Source organism: Fundulus heteroclitus, chromosome 20, assembly GCF_011125445.2.
Source record: "Fundulus heteroclitus isolate FHET01 chromosome 20, MU-UCD_Fhet_4.1, whole genome shotgun sequence".
Lineage (NCBI taxonomy): Eukaryota > Metazoa > Chordata > Actinopteri > Cyprinodontiformes > Fundulidae > Fundulus > Fundulus heteroclitus.
In genome coordinates, this window is record NC_046380.1 from 37,445,020 (window position 1) to 37,465,203 (window position 20,184).

Below are 20,184 nucleotides of genomic sequence, written 5' to 3' on the forward strand. Positions count from 1 at the left end.
CGCACGAGCCACCCGGCCAGAGCCCCCCCCCTCCCCCTAAATACCTAATAAACCCACTCCCTCCCCCCACCTTACCCTTGCCATCCCTGCCCCCCGCCCCCTGGGGGGAGCGGAGGCATCAGCCCCAGACCTGGTAGGCCGCTGACTGCACACCGCAGCCCCCCGCCAAGACCCCGGACACAGTGGCCCGCACCTCCTCCAGGCCCCAGACTCCTTGCCTCCATCGGAGAACGGGGGTGTGCAGAAGACCCCGACCCTCCCTACGCCTGCTCAAATGTTGTGTTGTTGCATGTTGTTCTCAAGTGCGTTTAAAAACTGGGAGCGCCGAAGGGGATGCACGGCACAGCCCACCCCCCTTTCGGAAGGTAGCTGTTGCCAGCGCACCCCTTCCGTGTGACTGCCCAGAACCCTCAATGTCTAAGTGGGAGAGGAGGTGAAGGGAGCCGTCCGAGGTGAGGCCCACACAACATAAGCCCCCTCCCAGACGTCTTCCCCCCACCCCCCCCTACCATGGCCTATATAAGTGTGTGATGTGAAAAATGTTTGAAGTGAAAGTGTCTAAGATGCAAAATAAAATTGGGGAGAGGGGCGTCACCAGAAAGTGGCAACCTCCAGTAACGCCCCCTCCCTCATGACCTGCATGTGTGGCGGCGTGATGGAGCAGGCAGAGGGAGGAGTCCGGGGATAGGGAGCAAATGACTGGGAAGCCAACCCAGGGAGCCAGCTCCCCTACTGACTCCAATAGGCACCCCCGCTCCCCGAAAGCCCCACCTAGAGAAGGGGGCCTCGCCAGCGGCACCACCGTAGCCCGGGGGCCAGGGAGAGGCCGCAGGGCCCGCCAGCCAACCACCCACCAGGACCAACACCTAGGCCCCCCCCAGCCCACCCACCAAGCCTACTTAAACTAAATAAATAAATAAATAAATAAATAAATAATAATAATAATAATAATAATAATAATAATAATAATAATAATAGGGGGGGACCCTGGCCAGCCGGCCCGCACGAGCCACCCCAACCCCACCCCCCAGGTGAAACCCGCACCGGAAGACGACACAGACCAGGATCGGGACAGGGGGCCGGACACAAGCCCACCAGAACGTCAACCCCCCCCAATCCCCCCCCCCCACCCGTGGATTTAATCCCTCCCCAACACTAACGTTCAAACAACTCACCATACATTCGACAGTAGACATCCAGGCTGGGCAGATCCCTACTCCCCCTCCTTTCCCCCTCCCCCCACTGGCAGAGTGCCTTTCCAATAAAGGAGAAGAGCATCTGCCCAGAGGTGTTAATGACCATGCCCCCCTACCAGCTCAACGGGCCCCGAGACCCCCCAGCGCACCAGAGGCCCCGTGCAGGGGCGGACACCCGGGCGCGCGCCGGCCCACACCAAAAGCGGCACACCCCCCGGAACCGGAACCCCCGAGGCCCCGCCGGGGCCCGCGCCCGAGGGCGGCGCGCCCCAGGGACCCCAGACCCCCAGACCCACCCCGGCCCCACCCAGCGGCAGCACAGCTACCAGGTCAGTAACCCACGTCCGTCAACACGCAGCTCCCAAAGAGCGCCGCAAGCGGCTGCTGTAGGCCACCCGTAGGCCTCCCAAACTCCTCCCAGATGGGGGCAACAGACCCCGGAGCCGGATCCACCAGGCGCCCTACTCCAAGTGCCCCCAGGGCCCCAGGAACCCCTTCATCCAGCCACTGCGCCCTGCAGGAAGCAACCCACCGCCCCCTATTCCACTAAGTGATGGTGTTGATCAGAGGAGCCCAAAAAGACCAATCAGATGTGGAAGCAGATGCTGTCTCTAGATTAATATGATCCAACAAAAGATCTCTATACTGATTGATACTGAGATTTTGTTTACTTTTCCAATTCATGAGGATAGTTTTCTTTGCGATGCATAAAGCAGTAAAAACCATGTAAACTATTTCTTTTTTCAGAGGACTTTCCTCAAAATTACCGAGCAGGCAAACTGATGGGGATGGTGTAATCTTACAGCTCAAGCACCTTGATAAGTCCTTACATATCTGTGTCCAGAACCTCTGGACTGGTGTGCATAACCATAACGCATGAAAATAATTATCAGGATGATTGCCTATGCAGTGTGGGCAGATATTAGATTGTGCCAGACCCATCTTGAATAATCTTTGTCCTGTATAATGTACTCTGTGAAGGATTTTGTATTGTATTAGTTGTAAGTTGGTGTTTCTAGTCAATTTGAAAGTTCTTAGACATGTCTGAGCCCAGAAATTTTGTTCAAAGGTGCCTGATAAATCTTTTTCCCACTTCATTATAGGAAGAGATATCGAATCATCTATTTTAGTCAGTGTCCTGTATGATTTAGACAGTAGTTTGGGGGGGGTTAAATCTAAGAACTCTATTATATTAGTTGGGACTTGTAAACCACCATTAATATGCTTATATTTATTTTTAATTATAGATTTAAGTTGTTCATATTCCAAGAATTTATTTTTACTAATGCCATATTGCATATTTAGTTTAGCAAAATTGATGAACTCGGTTCCGTCAAGTAGATGTTCCAGATATTTAATACCTTTATTCTTCCAGTATGTAAAGTTTATCATTTTATTATTTTGTAGGATATCAGGGTTATTCCAGATAGGTGTACGACTGCATGGGATAAGGGATGACTTTGTCATTTTGAGGAACTCCCACCATGCTGTCAGAGTAGAACTAATGTTGATATATTTGAAGCATGTATGCCGTTTTATATTTGAGCTTATAAACGGCAGATCTGAAATCATGATATTATTGCACATTTCCTGTTCTATATCTGGAAATGGTTTTCTAAAGGGTTTTCTAAAATTCCAAAAAAAGATTTTCCCACCGATTCTTGAGATTGGAATATAAATGTTTTTTTTATACAAAAATGTAATGAGAAAGATAATTTTTTCTAGTTTTACTTTTTTTTTCACTTTGAGAAACGTATGTCTAATTTATTATCGAAAACAAATATCTTGTTTGAATTTTTTTTACTTTCTTGATATATGTGTGTGGAGGTATTTTGGTCTAAACTTTGCTTTAGTGGAGACACCTTTGCATATACCTTTATAACTAATATATAATTTGATCCTGTTGGATGAAGTTGGCAGTCTTATTTTTACTGTTCGGTGCATTCTGTGAAAAACCGGCACTGAGATTGGCCTCTTTCTTCAATCTAAAATCTGTTTTGAGCCGTCTATATTTTTAATCAGTATGAATCTGGTCTCTTCTGAGAAACATGGGGCTAAATCCTTGCAGTTTATTCCTGTGAATGGATCAATGAGCTCAGTCGAACATCACTCTCAAGTTGCACTAAATTTTGCATCAACCATTTCACCCCCTTCCTGTATTGACCTTCAACATATATTAGTCGGATCAGCGATTAATCTGTATCTGGAACTGCGCATTCAGGCAATGTAACTATCATCCATGCTTTCCGTTCCCTGCACTCGCAGCCCTTTCTTCAAACCGACTGAAATGACATAAAGGTACACGGCTTCTGACAGCAAAGACATTTCTTGGGCTAAAATTAGAAATAGTGGGAGCATTGTTTGCAAATAGGGAAGAACACAAATGCTCAGGCTATACACAGATACTACAGGCACTAAAGAAAGGGCTCACGTTAACACAACTAAAACACTGTTTGGACTGGGGATGAATCGTCAGCAGTTGTTTTAAGAAAAATCAGACGCTGGCTGTTGGACACTTTATATATTGAGCGTAAACAGAAGGACCCTTGGGTGGTCATCAGTCGTGTGTGGACTCAACATTAGCATTAAAAATTGCCTTTTCAGCAGGAGGTTCTCTCTGCTGACTAACCCATTATTAAATGACATGGAGGTGAATCATTTTGATTATTTTAAGCCATTTTCAAGGCACTAGTGGGACTTGTTAGAATAGTTGTGATCAGCATGTTCTTTTTTAAAACCATATTTGTTAAAAAAAATCTTACTCATTAAGTTTATTTGCGTCCAGAAAGGAATGAGATGTTTTCATTATAAAAGCACATTTGTTTTTAGAATCGCAAAAAGAAAAATCACATTTCAATCGGAAATTGAAAAATTCTTGAAACTATTCACAATCATAATTGAGAAATCACTTTTAATCACACTAAAGTATTTCAGAGATGCATTAAAGGACAACTAACATCCGAATTTACTTTCTTTTTGCTGGTAAACAGTATACATGTTTACCAGCAAAAGGAAAGATGTAATATTGTAGAAAGGTGTTATATTATGGAAGTGTTATATTGTTGTCTGCATGTCCCAGTCATTATATTGAAAATTTATAGTGTATTGGTCGAAATCCTGCTTTTGTGTTTAAAACCTTCTTTTGTGCCGCCCTCCTCATGTTTAATGAATGTACTGCATTTCAATGTTGAATTCATGGCTCAAAAGATATTTTGACATCACCCAGAACAACTGAAGTCAGTAGCTCTGTCACTGTGGGTTATAAAAGCGGCTCTCTCATATGCCTCAGTAGCGAGTTGGAGTTGGAATAGTGAGCTTTGCGATCTTTCTATTGATTTTCAAGATTGATTTATTAGCTTAGCATTCAGTTAAATTATTTAGCATTTATTTACCTTGTTCTAGTAGGCAATAACCAGGCCCAGCTCTCACCCCACATGTCCCTGGTCCGCCGGGCACCGCCTCCTTTGGGCGAAATAAGGCTCTGGTACGGGGTATAAGGGTTCTTTAAGTGAACAAAATAAAAAAACAACACAAGCAAAAATGAAATGAACACTTATCAAAGTATTAAAAGGTTTTATAGGCAGAACTAACTACATATCTCTCCCAGAAATTTAAACTCAAAGTTAATTTAAATTTCTTTCCCCAACTGAAGTGTAATACAAAAATTTGGAAGAGAGAATATTAACTCCAAGTGAGCCACAATTGATCCGGTATCTTGGCCACCTCCCAAACAGCCATGATAAAACTGAGAAGAGGGGTCCTAAATTAGGTCAGAAATCACACTGAGTCATACCTCTCTCTGGGTGTTGAATTTGGGCCTCAACAGCTGCAGTGTGCACGCCCATGTCTAATGTTGCTGACCAGGAACATTTTGACACACAGCTGTTGTCCGTCCAAGAGGGAAGTCCTTATACTGGCTCCCTGTATCTCAGAGAATAGACTTAAAATATTTATGTTAGTCTATAAATCACTGAATGGCTTAGCACCAAAATACATTATGGATTTGCTGTCAGGGTATCGACCACCAAGACCACTCAGGTCAGGTCTACTCAGGTCAAGTCTACCCTGCCTTCATTCTGCCACTGCAATGTATTTTTCTCTGTGTGTTTTTCTTTTCTTATGTTTTGTTCATGCACTTTGAATTATCTTGTCACTGAAGTGTGCAATACAAATAAACTTGCCTTGCTTTGAGTTACATTGAGGCAATTGGTATAAGGCAAGTTTTTTGGCATCGGAACAAACAGTTTCTTGATCATAACCGTTCGTAAACATTGCATGTCGTGGTAGCTGATAGTATAACAGCAGCAGCTGAAAACATGCAGAGCAGAAAGTTCTTCACATTGGGATTAAGCCAGGTCTGATGCATCTTGGTTGCATAATGGTCTTAGGTATGAGCGGACATGCTGTGAGCAGTATGTCGTTTTTACTCAACTAGTGTGGCTGAGCAGTGTGCATTTGTTTCCATTTCTCCTATTGAACTATTATCCCAAACCTCTGGTTTGTACCATGATTTTTCTGTAACGCTCATGTACTTCAAACATATATCAGATCTTTCAAAATTCCAGACGGTTTACATGAATCCTGCTTAAAACGATGGGGTGCAACTGCCTTTTTCCACAATGTTTACAAAACACTGATCAGACGTCAGAAATGCCATTCAGCATCATAAAGACCATTCCCAAACACAGACCGTTGTTTAACACAGGGGTTGTTTCATGGTGCCTTGCAAGGATAAATTCACCATTTAGACCTTCACATACTTAAATGCATTATATATGTATTTTATGTGCTAAACAATAACAAAGTGGCACATAGTTGCAAAGAGAAGAAAAATAACTACTTGTTTTTAACATTTTCTACAAATTATAGTCAAAAAGGCGTAAATGGAGCATCCCCACAGCATGATGCTGGCATCCCCTATGTTTCAAAGGGCGTATATAGTTCATGTGCAGTGACTCACTAACAGCGGGCAGCAATGAATTCCCTTTACTCTGATACCTCAAGGGTATGACACAACTCCAACGTACCAAGACTGGGCCATGTACATAAGTTTGCAAACCAGGGAAGGAGAGCATTAATCAAAGAAGCTGCTGATTCGATCTGTTGACAGGACAACAATGAGCAAGCAGTGCATTCCACAAAACGATATGGATGAGTGTAGAAGAAAGCCATTGTGAAAAGAAACACATAAGAAGTACTGTGCAACAAGCCATGAAGGTGACACAGCAAACATTCAGAAGGATACTTTGCTCAGATCAGACAAAAAATAGGCTATGAACTTTTTTCCCTAAATGCTCAACTGTAAGTGTTGAAGACAAAAAAAAACATTATACATCACCCTGAACATTCATATGGCGACCTAAGATGATATCACTCTATAGGGATGCTTTTCATCAGCGGCCAGTAAGAACACTTGTCAGTGTTGATGGGAAGATGGATGGAGCTAAACGCAGGAAACCCCTGGGATGTACCTCAGCGTACGGCCAGAACTACAGTGCAATGGTCTAGATTTAAGCATAGTCATGTTTTAGACTGGTCCAGTCAATGTTGAAACCTAAGTTCACTCCAAAATATGAGAAAGATGTGAAAATTGCTGCTTCCAGATGCTCTCTATCCAGTCTGACTGCGCTTGAGCTATTTTGCAAAGAATGGGCAAACATGACAGCGAGAAGCTAGTAGAAACATAGCCTAAAAATGTGCAGCTATTACTGTAGTGAGAGGTGGTTCTAACACATGTTCACCTAGGGAGGAACACTTTTTAGATTTTTTTTTAAAGTCTGCATTTGATTTTCCTTCCTCTTTACAATTGTGCACTACTTTTGTGTTGGTTTATCACTTAAAATCCCAATGCAACATTTTTATTCTTGTTATTTTGGGAGTGTGATACACTATAGTAGATAAAACATCCACTAGCAGAGTCAAAAAGCCCTCTGGTATAGAAAGTACAGCATACTATTACTATTCAAGCAGTTGTAGCAGAGTCAGCTTATCTGCCGGTTTGAGTCAATTTAATAATTTATGTGACCCGACCGCATATTCACAATATCTGCATCACTTACATGCAAAATGCAGCACACAACCTCTCTCAGCACCCACTAAGATTAGAGGCTATTTTGGACATTTGTTACAAAACCCTTTTCGAACCACCAAAGATAACCAAGATGAATGTTGTGGGACTTTGACCATAACTGGTCAAAGGCACAGCTTATTAGGAGGAACACTTTGGTTTTATTTTTTCACCTCTTGTGTCTGAGCTGCTGCTGCTGCTGCAAAAAAAAAAACTGGACTGAAATCTGTCCTCCTGAGAGTCAAACAAGTGGTTTTGCTGCTTTGAAGTATTTCTGTAGGAATGCTGCGACTTTGGCTGTGAAAAATGAATGGGTGGTGTTGAATATGTTCAGTCAGCTACTGTAGAAGCCACTGCAGTATTTTCCTATTCACCGAATAATGCAGCAATGTGAGTCAGACAGAGAGCGGTGTTTGGAGTAAATGAAAAAACACAAAAGGCACAGTTGTTCTTTAAAGGTGCCTTAATGGTTTAATGTCCCTGGCACAGAGTAGAACCCCGTTCTTCACTGCCTTCTGACAAATGAGAGATGTAACATATCCTTTAGGGATTTGTGTTTTGCGAAGCCCGCGCTGACACCAACAGGCAGGGTAGCACTGTACTGGGATTAGATGAGGGCTGAAGAGAGGAGGCTGGTAATTATTAGCGCTCTGCCAAAAGCTGCCATGCTTCTGCTCCGAGCGCACTGCTAAGCAAGCACCACGGGACACAGCAATTTCTTCGATGCAAGAAAGACATGAATCACAAGCCCAGTGAGACGCACAGTGGAAAAGGAGACCGCCAGACATGAATAATTAACGTGATTGTGTATGCGCCCACTTTTTAAAAACCTTTGCCACTATCTTTATTCTGATCCAACTCCGCTCTTGCTGCGATGAAGGCAGCTTTCTGTGTCCCCATGTGCTTCCTCTCTGCTGCTGTTACACGGGTTTTTGGTCCCCCAGTTGCTCAGCATCCATGTCCACGTTCCTCTATTGGTCCTTCAAAGGCTGAAGCAAAAAACCTGATATGCTGCATTGCAACTTTAATCAGTGCTATAAAGATCCTTAGAGACCGGGCGCACAAACTTTTATGTCAAAGCTCCCAAGAAGCCATTTCTACTTAAAGTCAGAATTTTAAAAATGTTAATTCGCATGATGTGCTAGAATGAGGCAGACAAATGAAGTCACTGTTCAGGATTTTTTGTTGTTGTTGAGGAATGCTACAAAGACACTGAAATATGGTAGCTTAGATGTTATTACTGTAAAATGAAGTTACCTGTTACCTTGTCTCTACCTTCGATGTCCCATTTTTTATATACAAATAGAAAATGTCCAAGTTAAGATATGTTCAAGTTGCACACTGACAACATTCTGAGTCAGCTGAAACTTTTTTTTAAAGTCCTGCGTTTTTCTTTATTTTTCTTTTACATAGATTCTGTTGTGTATCATTCAGTCATACTTGATAACCTGAATGTTCCAAAGCCCAGAGTCCAAATCAAAGGCAATTATTCTGTCCATGTAAACTACAGTGCGTTGCAATAAGCATTCATATGGTGTCAACTTCAAGAAATCACTGAGATTTCTTCACTGAAAAGAATCACTGAGAATGAATTATTTGGAAACCTTTGAAAATCCGTTTCTAAGACTGTGGGACTTCAGTGAACCGCAGTGAGAGCAATAATTCACAAAGAGAGAAAACATGGACAGCGGTGAACCTAGTCTGGGACTGCTTTGCTGCCTTAGGACCTAGTACACTTACTACATAAGTGATAGAACAATAAACTCTGCTCTACCACAGTAAATCCTGAAATAGAATGCCTGGCCATCAATTTGTGACCGCAAGCTGAATAACCAAACTGGAATGTCCACTTCTGAGTGACACAAAAAAATAAATGAATAAAGGCTTTGGAGTGGCCTAATCAACATCTCAAAACAACGTAGATGGTCTAACATGACCACAGCAAACTGTGCTCTAAAGCCGCGCATACACTGTACTTTTCAATTGTTATACTCATATACAGCTCAAACTGTACAACGAAACTTCTGGGTTTAAAAGTTCACAGCTCATGATATTTGTTCTTACACTGTGCGGCCTGATGCTCTGATGCGATCTGACTGCTCACACTGTACGTCCAAAAAACACACATCGGACTCAGCCCCGTAGAGAGATGGTGCTAGTCGGACTCATCTACCCGGAAGCTAAACGTAAACGGTAGAAGAAGAAGAAGACCGAAGTGTCAATGCTCACTGTTAAATACGAGGCTCAAAAGAACGAAACGCGCTGCTTTGGCAATTCTACGAGTTTCTCCTCTGTAGTGTGACTCCATGTCACACGTACCGCCGCCATGCTTCTCTCTCAACTCCTATGTTTTCGTCTGAGAAGAAGAAGAATTCCCTTGTTTGCACATTGTGCGCGAGGTTGGGGGAAATCGGCTCGTAGACGCTCGTAACTCCGCTTCAACAGCAGGATGCACTCATGATCACCTCAGGAGCGCCGACTGAATTTTAAACATGTTTGATTGTCATCCGACCGTACGACTCCTGATCGGGAGGTGGCTAATTGGCCCTCGTTAACCTCTGTATACTACACAATGCAGGACGTACGACGCAGGTGAAACTCGGCCCGACCCAAAAAATTCTCGCACGACTGAAGAATCGGCCCAAAAAGGGGAAAAAAAATCGTAAAGTGTATGCCCAGCTTAAGGCCTTCTAGTATGGCTCAATCAAGACAAAGAAAAGCGGGCAAGAATTCCTCCACAGTGATGTAAAACACTCATTGTCAGTTTGAATAGATTTTTTTTCCCCTTAATAAATGAAATCATCCTTTTTGTTTATTGCCCCTATTGCAATAAATACAATATTGGTTCTTTGACCTGCTTACTTGAAATAGCAGAGAGTCAATGAGAGCCATCCTTCTTCAACCATCCACTGCAGAGATTTTTGTGACTGTTGCCACGCTCGCGAGTGCTGGCCTTCTTTTCTTTTTAGCTGAGGGCAAAGTACTACCATGGGAAATATCAGGAAGGTATTAAAGGAAATTTATGTCAAAGATGTTTTGTTTCTTAATAGCTGCTGAGGAACTCAAAGTGGTGCTACGGTCACATCTAATCTCAGGATGGTAGACTGATTAGTAGAGGGGTTAGTCAGCTGTAAAAGAAAAAAACTAGCTTACTTGAACAAACACTCATTTATAAAGTGTGCTTAAAAGAATAAAAACAACAAAGTCCTGCTCAGTTTTAAAGCTGAGCAACTTAAATAAATACTCATTGTTCATCCTAACCATTCTAACACTTCTAGGGGCCTAATATTAGATCTATGATTAGATTGTTGCAGTAAATAGAACCACTGAATTGTGCTTTAAATGTAAGCAAAAGACTTTAGGGCTACATTAAAATCCAATTCGTTTGTAGCAGTGTTCCTCGGATTATTGAATAAGGTTCTGTTATAGGAAGGATCTCATGTATTTGGTTAAAGGAATGCAATTATTTTACCACCAGCTATGCCTCACTGACACATTTTTTGGAAGTTACATAAAATTTCACGGCATTTGCATTCCAGAACTAAAAGACCTCTAATTAAAATCTAAAGACAGGAGAAAAGGTTACAAAAAATGGGAGCAAGAGACAAACCAGATAGAGCAGACAAAGAGAAACTTGAACTGCTGATCAAACCTTTAAGATTACTAGTGCCAAAACAAAAATATAAACAAAAAAAATTATACGTTTTCAAAAGTGATTATTCCAAATAGTGTTTTTAACGGTTTTAACGAACTGGTGTTTTTAAAGAACCAGTGTCATGTTTGTGCTAGGCATTATTCACACAGAGCGATAAACATTTGCACAGGAAATGTTTACGAACGAACGATCCCACTGAGTGAAACACAAACTCAGAGTGGCCTTTTCCAGTCAAGGTAACTGCCCGACATGTAAGGAAACCTGAATAGAAAGCAAGAATATTTTAATAGTTAAAGTGAATGCTATTATGTTGCTTTTTACAGTGCCTTAATTTTCCATTTAAAGGGACAGAGTGTAACTAATTTGGCTTTTTATTAGGAAAAATCAAGTATTGCTTTCATAAATACATATTCTGCCAAAGTCTAATAACAATCGCATCAAAATGTTCTCATAGCTTAGAAAGAATAATTTATATATTCTTAGGTGGCAGTGCACCCACTGGAAGATGCCATGCTGTGTTGTCATTTTTTATTACAGCAGCCGAAGGGGGACAAACTTGTTAGCCTTATGCGTTTTCCCTGTATATGAAGACGTGCTGTTGGTGGAGAAGGAGTAAAAATCAAGCAAAGATGACCGTAGATTATTCTATTTGCTGTTTTCTGTTGAATGGGAGGACCATCTATACTTTGCCCAGCGACAGGCAAGAGAAAGTAACCAAGAAAAAATAGTAATAACCGGGAGAAAAAAACAAAGTCTATATCAGCACAGCTATTATTACCAGGTGGAGACAGGGAGCAGGGATTCAAAACGAATGCAGAGGTTGCAGGCTTTCTGCTGAACAGGTAAGTTAATCCAATATCACAGTGAAGTCAGTAAAATGTCGCCTTACTGTCTGCCACGGGAATTTACTGCGGTATTGGTCCCCATTATTTACATCCCGCCGGGAGCTAATGCTGATGAAATATCAATGGAGCTGTACGACACCATTAGCTCGCTGCAGATAAAGCACCCGAAAGGTGTACCACTCTGGACTGCATGTACACTAACATTGATGTTGCATACAGAGCTCTTCCTCCCTCCGCATGATGAGGGACTCCACCCATCCTGCACACAGACTGTTCCAGCCTCTCCCCTCAGGCTATCGGCTGAGGAGCATCCAGAGCAGGATCGCCAGGCTCAGAAACAGTTTCTAACCTGCAGCTGTTAGACTGCTAAACTCAAAATGAATAAAGGCTTTGGAGTGGAACTTCAGAGCTAAATGGAACACCGCAGAAGAAGCCACCGATACGTCTCCACTCCATTATTCAAATTGTTTGTTTTATCTTTTGATAATAATTCATCCCCAAATATCTTAGAGTACCACTAAAGGGTTTCCCAAGTACTACCTGTGGTTCTTAAATCACAGCTTGAGAACCATGGATGAAGTGACTGCTATGCAAAAGGAACCAGAATCCCAATGTAAACAGCCAACTTTGGTTTCTGAAAACGAGGAAACACTATCAATCCTAGAGGATTTTGTTTTCATTGGATTAATGCAGCAGGTTGCTTCTTTTGCATGTAGGATTACCATTCTGAACAGTAAAAACTTATTCCCATAAAGTGCATTTCCACATTATGCCACAGTCACAGGTAGACTAATCCCCCTCACCGCTGCTTTAAAAAAAAAAAAAAAAACTTGACACAGTGCAGATTTTGCACTGCTTTTACCCTAATCCTAAACATTGCTTAGCAATTCAAGAATTTTCAACTGATGTCATCTGACAGAAAAGAAAAACTCCTATTTTCCATGAGTGCTGTGTTTGCCTAGAAAGCCCCAAACACTTCTCACCACCCGTCATCCTCACTGTTCCTGCAGAGACCTGATGGGGATATGGCCTGGAGGACCGAGCTGCCCCCGTGGATGAGCCGGGTCACACACTGAGCCGTGAAGCATTAGGAGCCATTGACTGGCGCTCCCGAGGGGCAGATAGCAGTCAGAACATAATGCTCCAATGGTGCTGATGGTGGTCGGTTTAAATGGACCCATTATCCTGCCTCCATTACGTGACAAGGCCAGCACCCTGATAGAAGTGCTGAAAATGCTTTGGAGAATTTTCACCCAATACACTGCTTTTAACACACTCTATTTTAAACATAAGAGCAGCTGACGAGCCTTGAGAGTCTTATTGGGCCTGAAAAAATTTGCGAGGATGTTCCCGACGCACTAGTTTCTCTTTAACGTCACACAATCACTATTGCCCTGTAAAAGAAATTCAGAAAGGTAGAAAGCTTTTCCAAAATGACACAGATCCTGAGAATTGTTTGATGCCCTCAGATGTTTTTCTTATTTCAAAGTGTATTTGCTAACCTGTATCGCTTTTCATTCTATTGCAGTTTGCACGTTCAACGTGCAAACTGCAATAGATTGTATTTTTTTTTTATCATGTCACCATCTATTTTGTGAAGCACACCAATCCCTACAGCAGCCAAACTGTCACACATCATGGTACTGCCACCTCCGTACTTCTAATAGTGATCTAGGCTTTGCAAACTTTCTGCTTTTTCCTTTCAAATGTTTCATCAGACCACAGAGCATGTCTCTCGGAGCTAACGTCTTTGTTTAAGAGTGCATTTATAAATTGTAATCTGGCTGTTTATGTTGTTTTTGAAATAATGACGTCTCCCTCTCTGAGTGGCCTTTTAGCACATGTCTGTCCAAGACTCACTTCACTGCGGACCATTTCTTATAGTAATAGTAATTATAGTAATATTGTGGCGGATCACATCGGGGTCACCAATGTGGAGGAGTGAAAATGACGACACAAAATAAGCAGGTTTAAACAGTTCTTTACTCTACTCCAACTGAGAGCAACTGTACAGAAAACCATATATATATATACACACCACCGAACAAACATATTTCTCATCAACCTCTCCACTGAGTGAGAGTGGAGCCCCCTAGTGGTCCGCCACAATATCATCTTTATTGTCATTGAAACATACATTACAACGAAATTTGTTCTCTGCTTTTATCCCATCACCCTTGGGGAGCAGTGGGCTGACACTGTAGGGCGCCCAGGGAACAATCTGGGTTAAGGGTCTTGCTCAGGGACCCAGAGTGCAGGCACTGGGGATCGAACCAGCTACTTGCATCCTTCTCTGAGTGCAAGCACACTGCTCTAACCACTATGCCAACACTCCCCTAGTATCCAACATCGCCAAACATCTTTATGAGTACTTTAGAAGATTTCTTCGTCATACCCCCCCCCCCCCAAATTAATAAATAAAAAAATAAAATAAATTATCTCTTGCCAATTCTCGTCCTGATGTCTTGCCAGATTTCTTTTGGATGTCATTATGGATTGTGGCTGGGGTGTTGGCCTAAAAAACATCCTCCATTTTTTGGTTTAACTCCATTTTACTCAAATGCTGTGAATTAACAGGAACAAGCTATGACAACAACACCACCTGGGCTTTCAGAGGTTGCTTAAAGATATAGCAATCCTATTGTATATATTCTAAACTTTTGAATTTGAAAATGATCATTAAAAAACATTTCTGTAAGTATTGCATTTTGTAAACAGAAATAATTTTTGTTTTTTTTAATTGACCTAAAACAGGGAAACTGTGATTTTATTTCAGTGAGAAACAAAGGTATTTTGTGTATATTTTGTGTATAAAGCGTTGGATTCAACTGTGTGCGCATCTGCCAGGTTTACTCAGGATTTCTTCCATTTTTACCACAGTTTGAGGGGAATTTTCCTTTTTGTCTATATGGTATAACTGAACCAAAGACTAATACAACATAATGAAGAAAGGTCAACTTCTCACACTGTCTGCACAACTCAGACTCAGGCCTCATATATGACAAAGAAAGTAAATAGAGAGCCCAGTTGTCTCGCTCCAACCCCAGACATTTTCTTGCTGAGCCTCGTTCATCTAGATTGGATTAGGAGTGGGTTTGTGGCGCTACCGTGAACAGATTGCCGCGCTTGCACATTATGCCCCACTAGTCATTCGGGCTGTGCTTATTTACATTTAAACATCCATCACCCAGAGTATCAGTGCAGACGGTTGTTGAAAAGCTAAGAGATGAACGCGTATATATATATATATATATATATATATTTTAAATTTTTTTACCCCAGTGCCCTCCAGTAAATTTTGCTGTGCAGAACTTTTTTAGCACTGCTTTGTTTACATACAAACACCTTCAGCAATCCGATGCTTATCAGTAAGGCTGAGGTGCTGAGCAGTGCAGCTTTTGAGCACTGTTAGTGTTATTATTATTTTTTCCCCCCTAATTCCAGGACATACCACCGCCACTTGGTACGAGCTGGTTTAGAATGTGTCTTCTAAAAGTCTTGCTGTTAATTTGGGCAACATGGACAAATATTTAAAAACAACTTTTTATATGGGGTCTTGTTCTGCCAATAATAGTAGAATGGTACTGTGAAATGTTAAATTTTTCTTAGAACACCTAGAAAGAAAATGATTCAAATCTTACATGAACGCTTTCGGGAGAAAGGGAAAAATATGTGTAGAATGGATTAACATGGGGAATGGTAATATGCCATTAGTTAAGGTGCCATCCATAAATATTTATATAGCTTGAAGTTTTTTTCCATTTTTTTCATACTAGAACCTCGGATGTTGATGTATTTTAAAGGAAGGTGTGTGTTAGAGCAACACAGAGTAGGGCATAATTGTGAAGTGGAAGTAAAATGAGACATGTTTTTTTCAGCATTTTTTTAATCAAAAAAATCTGAAATTTTTTGTAAATGTTTCTGTTAGGAAGAATTAGGATGTTGCTATGAATTAGTGAAAATACAAGCATCAAACTGACTGAAATGCTTTGGTGGGGGGGGGGGACCTCAGAGAACTTCACACAAAAGAATGCAAAATTTTAATGAACTGAAGCATGACGAACTGATAAAATATTAGAACTTCAACTTTTATATAATGAGCTTTAGAGCATAATAATCTTTTCCCATGACTTTATTATTAACTCAATTTAAAACATAGAATTCCTCACTGATGATCGCCTTGTTCCATCCATACCTGCCAGTGGTGTTTGGTTGTTTAGAAATGCTCAATTGGTGCTACAGTAACCATACGAGGTTGTTTTCTTGTGGCTCCTGCTCCTCGACAACTTGCTTTTGTCTGCCCACAGAGAGAAAATTGTCAGACTTTTGCTTTGAGAATAAGAAGATAGCACAGAGCTGAGACGGTGAAGCCGTTATCTTCTTGTGTTTTGCTATTACAGGATCATGAAAAGCTCGGCTACAGAGAGTTAAATGAAACAAATTGCAGCTTTAAAACTGCCTCTGGTGGCTTTCAGGTCCTAGATTTTATAATGGCTTTCTCAGCAAGAAGGAAGAATTTTTTTTTAATCTTTTTGCTAAGTCATCACCTGATGTATTACAGCACAGTTCGAGAGTATAGAGAGGAGTCGACAGAGATCGTCATAAAGTTGTCTTCTTCTCCTGATGTCTTTCTGCCTGTTTTTCTGCAGGTCGGGTGTGGCCATGCCATTTGGCTGTTTGACAGTTGGGGAAAAGAAGGAATACCACAATCCTTCGGATGTGACAGATAAATATGACCTGGGCCAGATTGTTAAATCGTGAGTAACCTTAGATCGGCCATATTTCTAAATGAACTGTCTGAGAATTATATATATATATATATATATATATATATATATATATATATATATATATATATATGTGTGTGTGTGTGTGTGTGTGTGTGTGTGTGTGTGTGTGTGTGTGTGTGTGTGTGTATACACATTTATTTGAGTTAAAAAAGACTTCTTTCTCAGGGAGGAGTTCTGTGAGATCTTCAGGGCCAAGGATAAGGCAACAACGAAAATGTACACATGTAAAAAATTCCTGAAAAAGGATGGAAGAAAGGTCCGCAAGGCCGCCAAAAATGAGATCCTCATCTTAAAGATGTGAGTATGATTGGGTGATGTTACGTTTTGTAAAATTGGTTGTTCTTTCCCTGGTGGGCTATTTTAAATATAATTTTTAGCAAAAATGGCAAATATCAAGAAAATTGCCCAAAGTGAATAAGAAAACTACCAAACTTGCCTTTTTTTTCATCGTACATACAAGTAAATTTTCATTTCACCTCTCTGATTTTTTTGACTCAGAAAATCTTGCTTTAGCATAATCTCATTGAACTATTGGTCGCTGAAAGAGAGATGAAGGTGTGATTTTATTTTTCTGAAGCCTCGGGGAACACAAATGCAATATCTGTCTGAGAATACCACTTCAGAAATGTTGGTATAGGCCTAAGCCCTCTGCTTTTGGTTTTCATGCTCAAATCATCATTGCATGCTTTGAAAAATCTTATTAAAAAGAATGCTCAGAGGCTGTGGTTAATAAGTGACAAATCATCAAATATCATTAAAAAACAGTCATGAAATTGGCCAAGAAAAAGTTTGTATATAGACTTTTAGTTTTCAATATCTGTGTTATGTTTTGACATGTATTTTTTTCTTTTTTTCAAAGAATTAACACTCCTTGGACTTTCCCCCCATGTTGTCACACTATAAAGGCAGACTGCATATTTTATTGCTTTTTTTGTGATAGACACAAAGTAGCACTTGGATGTCCAGTGAAAGAAAACAATACATGGTCTCCAGTATTTTTGACCAAAAAAGAAAATCTAGTGTGGTGTGCTTTTATTTTCAGCCACCTTTATTCTAATACCCACAAATAAAAAATAGCAGCACAACCAATGGCCTTAAGAACTCAATTTAATCAGTAAATAGAACTTGCTTTTCTGTAATGTCAGGTTAGGAGTAAAGTTGTGGAGAAGTTTAGAGGATCATTAGGTTATAAAAGTAGATCCCAGGTACAGATTCTTGGATTACTGTTCAATATGTTATCTAACATTGGAAAAAGCATGGTACAACTTTAAATCCACCAGGAAATGTCTGACAAGCTAAACTAAGATGCCAGAAAAGGAAAGCATGAAACAGGGGGACCAGCCAGGAGGCCCAAGGTAGGAGCGGCAGAAATACATGGCTCAGGTTGGTCAATCTGTTGACAAGACAACTATTAGACACGCAATCTGGACTGTATGGAAGAATGATTTAATGAAAGCGTCAGAGGGCCATAATTATTATACATAACTGACCCGAACCATACTTTTTCTCTCACTGAATGAGTCAGCGTGGTTCAAGCAAGGAATGGGGAGGTCATTTAGGACACCGCTGTGGTCCATTTCCATCATTTTATGCAGTTCTGAAGGTAACAGCTTGTTGCCTCTTAACAGGGAACAGACCGATACACCGCCTTATATTCAGTTCACTCCTGGAGGCTTTACTGGTCCAGTTATGGTGAGCTGTTCAGCGCCAGCCTGCTGCATCATTGTCGCTGCCTTTATTTACGAAAGAGTAGCAAATGTTATTGCTGAATACAAAATAGTATAAGTTTAGTTTTAGAATGTACCTCCATCACCTTTGTGTTTCATGTAATTAAATGTCATCAGTCTCTTCCTATTTTCTACCTTCTGACACACTTTCCTCAGGGTGAAGCATCCCAACATCCTCCAACTGGTTGATGTCTTTGAGACCAAAAAGGAGTACTTCCTCTTCCTTGAACTGTGAGTTTAGAGTTTTTTGACGTGCCCGGGGAGGGGATGGGGGGGGGGGGGGGGGGGAGCTCGCAGCCCGGCCGTGAGCTGCTTCTGTTGATCATGTGCTCCTGGGGAATGAGCCGTTGTTGCTCAAGGCCCAGCAGATACGAGAGCAGCTCTCAGCTCCACCTCATTTGGTATTCAGATGTGATCACTCTGTGCTGCATTCTCTTCAACTTTTTCCTTGTTGGGGAATTGGATGCATTTCTGTGGAAATTCTAAATGTGGAAATGAACATTTTTCCCCCCACTGAGAAGGCTTGAGCGATTCTGGTTATGCTGAAAACTCAGCAAACAGAATCATCCGCGGGGAAATTATAATGATCGTTTCCCCTGTGGACTCTTCTCCATTCTTGGAAAGACAGAAAAACCTTCTAATAGCGGGAGCCGTTTTTTTTTTTTTGTCATTTTTCCAAATTACAATGAGTTCTTTTGCCAAACGTTTTTCTTTCAGATTTGTCTTGAACTCCATTGCTGTTACATGGTAAATGAAGTGAGGAAGAAATGAAATAAAAACGTGTCAAAGCTTTTTCTTTTTATCCAGAAATGGACAAACATGTAACACATTGGCCGATTTTGTTCTCCCACCTGTCCGCAGCGCAACAGGCAGAGAGGTGTTTGACTGGATCCTGGACCAAGGCTACTACTCAGAGCGGGACACCAGCAACGTGGTGCGGCAGGTGCTGGAGGCCGTGGCTTACCTCCATTCTCTGCACATTGTTCACAGAAACCTGAAGGTAACATGCTGCGGTTGGAATAGAAGATGCAGATACATTTTAATATTCTAAAATAAAATAAAAATCTCAGTCCTAAGTAAAGTATTCACCTTTATAAAGCATGATTTTGCTTTATTTTTGATTTCATAGAAAATGGGACCACACGCCTCAAGTGATTTTATGCAAAAGCAGACTTGGTCTTGGCATACCCATTCAGTAAACTTGGTTAAATAAAGCTAGAGTGACCCGTAGCCCATTGTTTCTATTGAGAATGGAATGAAACAAATTGTCTAGACCAAGAAAATGGAAAACAATCACCCAAAGAAATGTAAGCTATTGTATGGCTGTCTTTCAGTAAAGCATCCTTTTAGTTCTTAAAATGAGACACCTTGTGTTGTCGCATGAAAATGACTTTTGTTGTTAAGCGGGGCTTTGTTTCAAATGCCAGAACAACATTTTATGTTCAAAAAGAAAATCAAAAAAAAAGTTTTTCGGCCCACGAGTACTTTTACCTTAAAAATGTTGGCCTCTGTGGCTAAAAGTTTGTACACCACAGTTCCAACCTACCTAATCACATTTTGAATGAGCTCCTGCAAACGGCATAAAGCGGTCCTTTTTCTGGTTTTTAACCACCATTTAAAGACGGTTGAAAACCTCAGACAGTATTAACAGCAATAGGTTCTGACCTGAGATGCTCAGAGCAGATTTCTTTTTATTTTCAGACAACTGCAATCACCAATCTCCAATCAACTGCATTGAGCTGCTCAACCAGTAACGATTTTATACATTTCTGCTCTACCAGCAGTTTTCCCATGGGTGGTTATTTAGATAAAAGTCTGAAGTTATTTATAGTAAAGATTGTGATTATCAGTTGTCTCACTGCTCACAAACTCTCCAGCATGAAATGATTCATATGGAATGAATT

At 41.1% G+C, this 20,184-nt stretch overlaps 1 protein-coding gene across 1 annotated transcript in view; it reads left to right on the forward strand.

Moving 5' to 3' along the window:
• Positions 1 to 20,184, forward strand: part of camkvb (CaM kinase-like vesicle-associated b) — a 63,164-nt gene that overhangs the window by 36,339 nt on the left and 6,641 nt on the right. Inside the window, exons 2-5 of the mRNA XM_036124601.1 lie at positions 16,413 to 16,520; positions 16,719 to 16,850; positions 18,437 to 18,511; positions 19,142 to 19,280. Coding sequence (XP_035980494.1) covers positions 16,426 to 16,520; positions 16,719 to 16,850; positions 18,437 to 18,511; positions 19,142 to 19,280 — 441 coding nt within the window. The 5' untranslated portion in view covers positions 16,413 to 16,425. The remainder of the gene's footprint in view (positions 1 to 16,412; positions 16,521 to 16,718; positions 16,851 to 18,436; positions 18,512 to 19,141; positions 19,281 to 20,184) is intronic.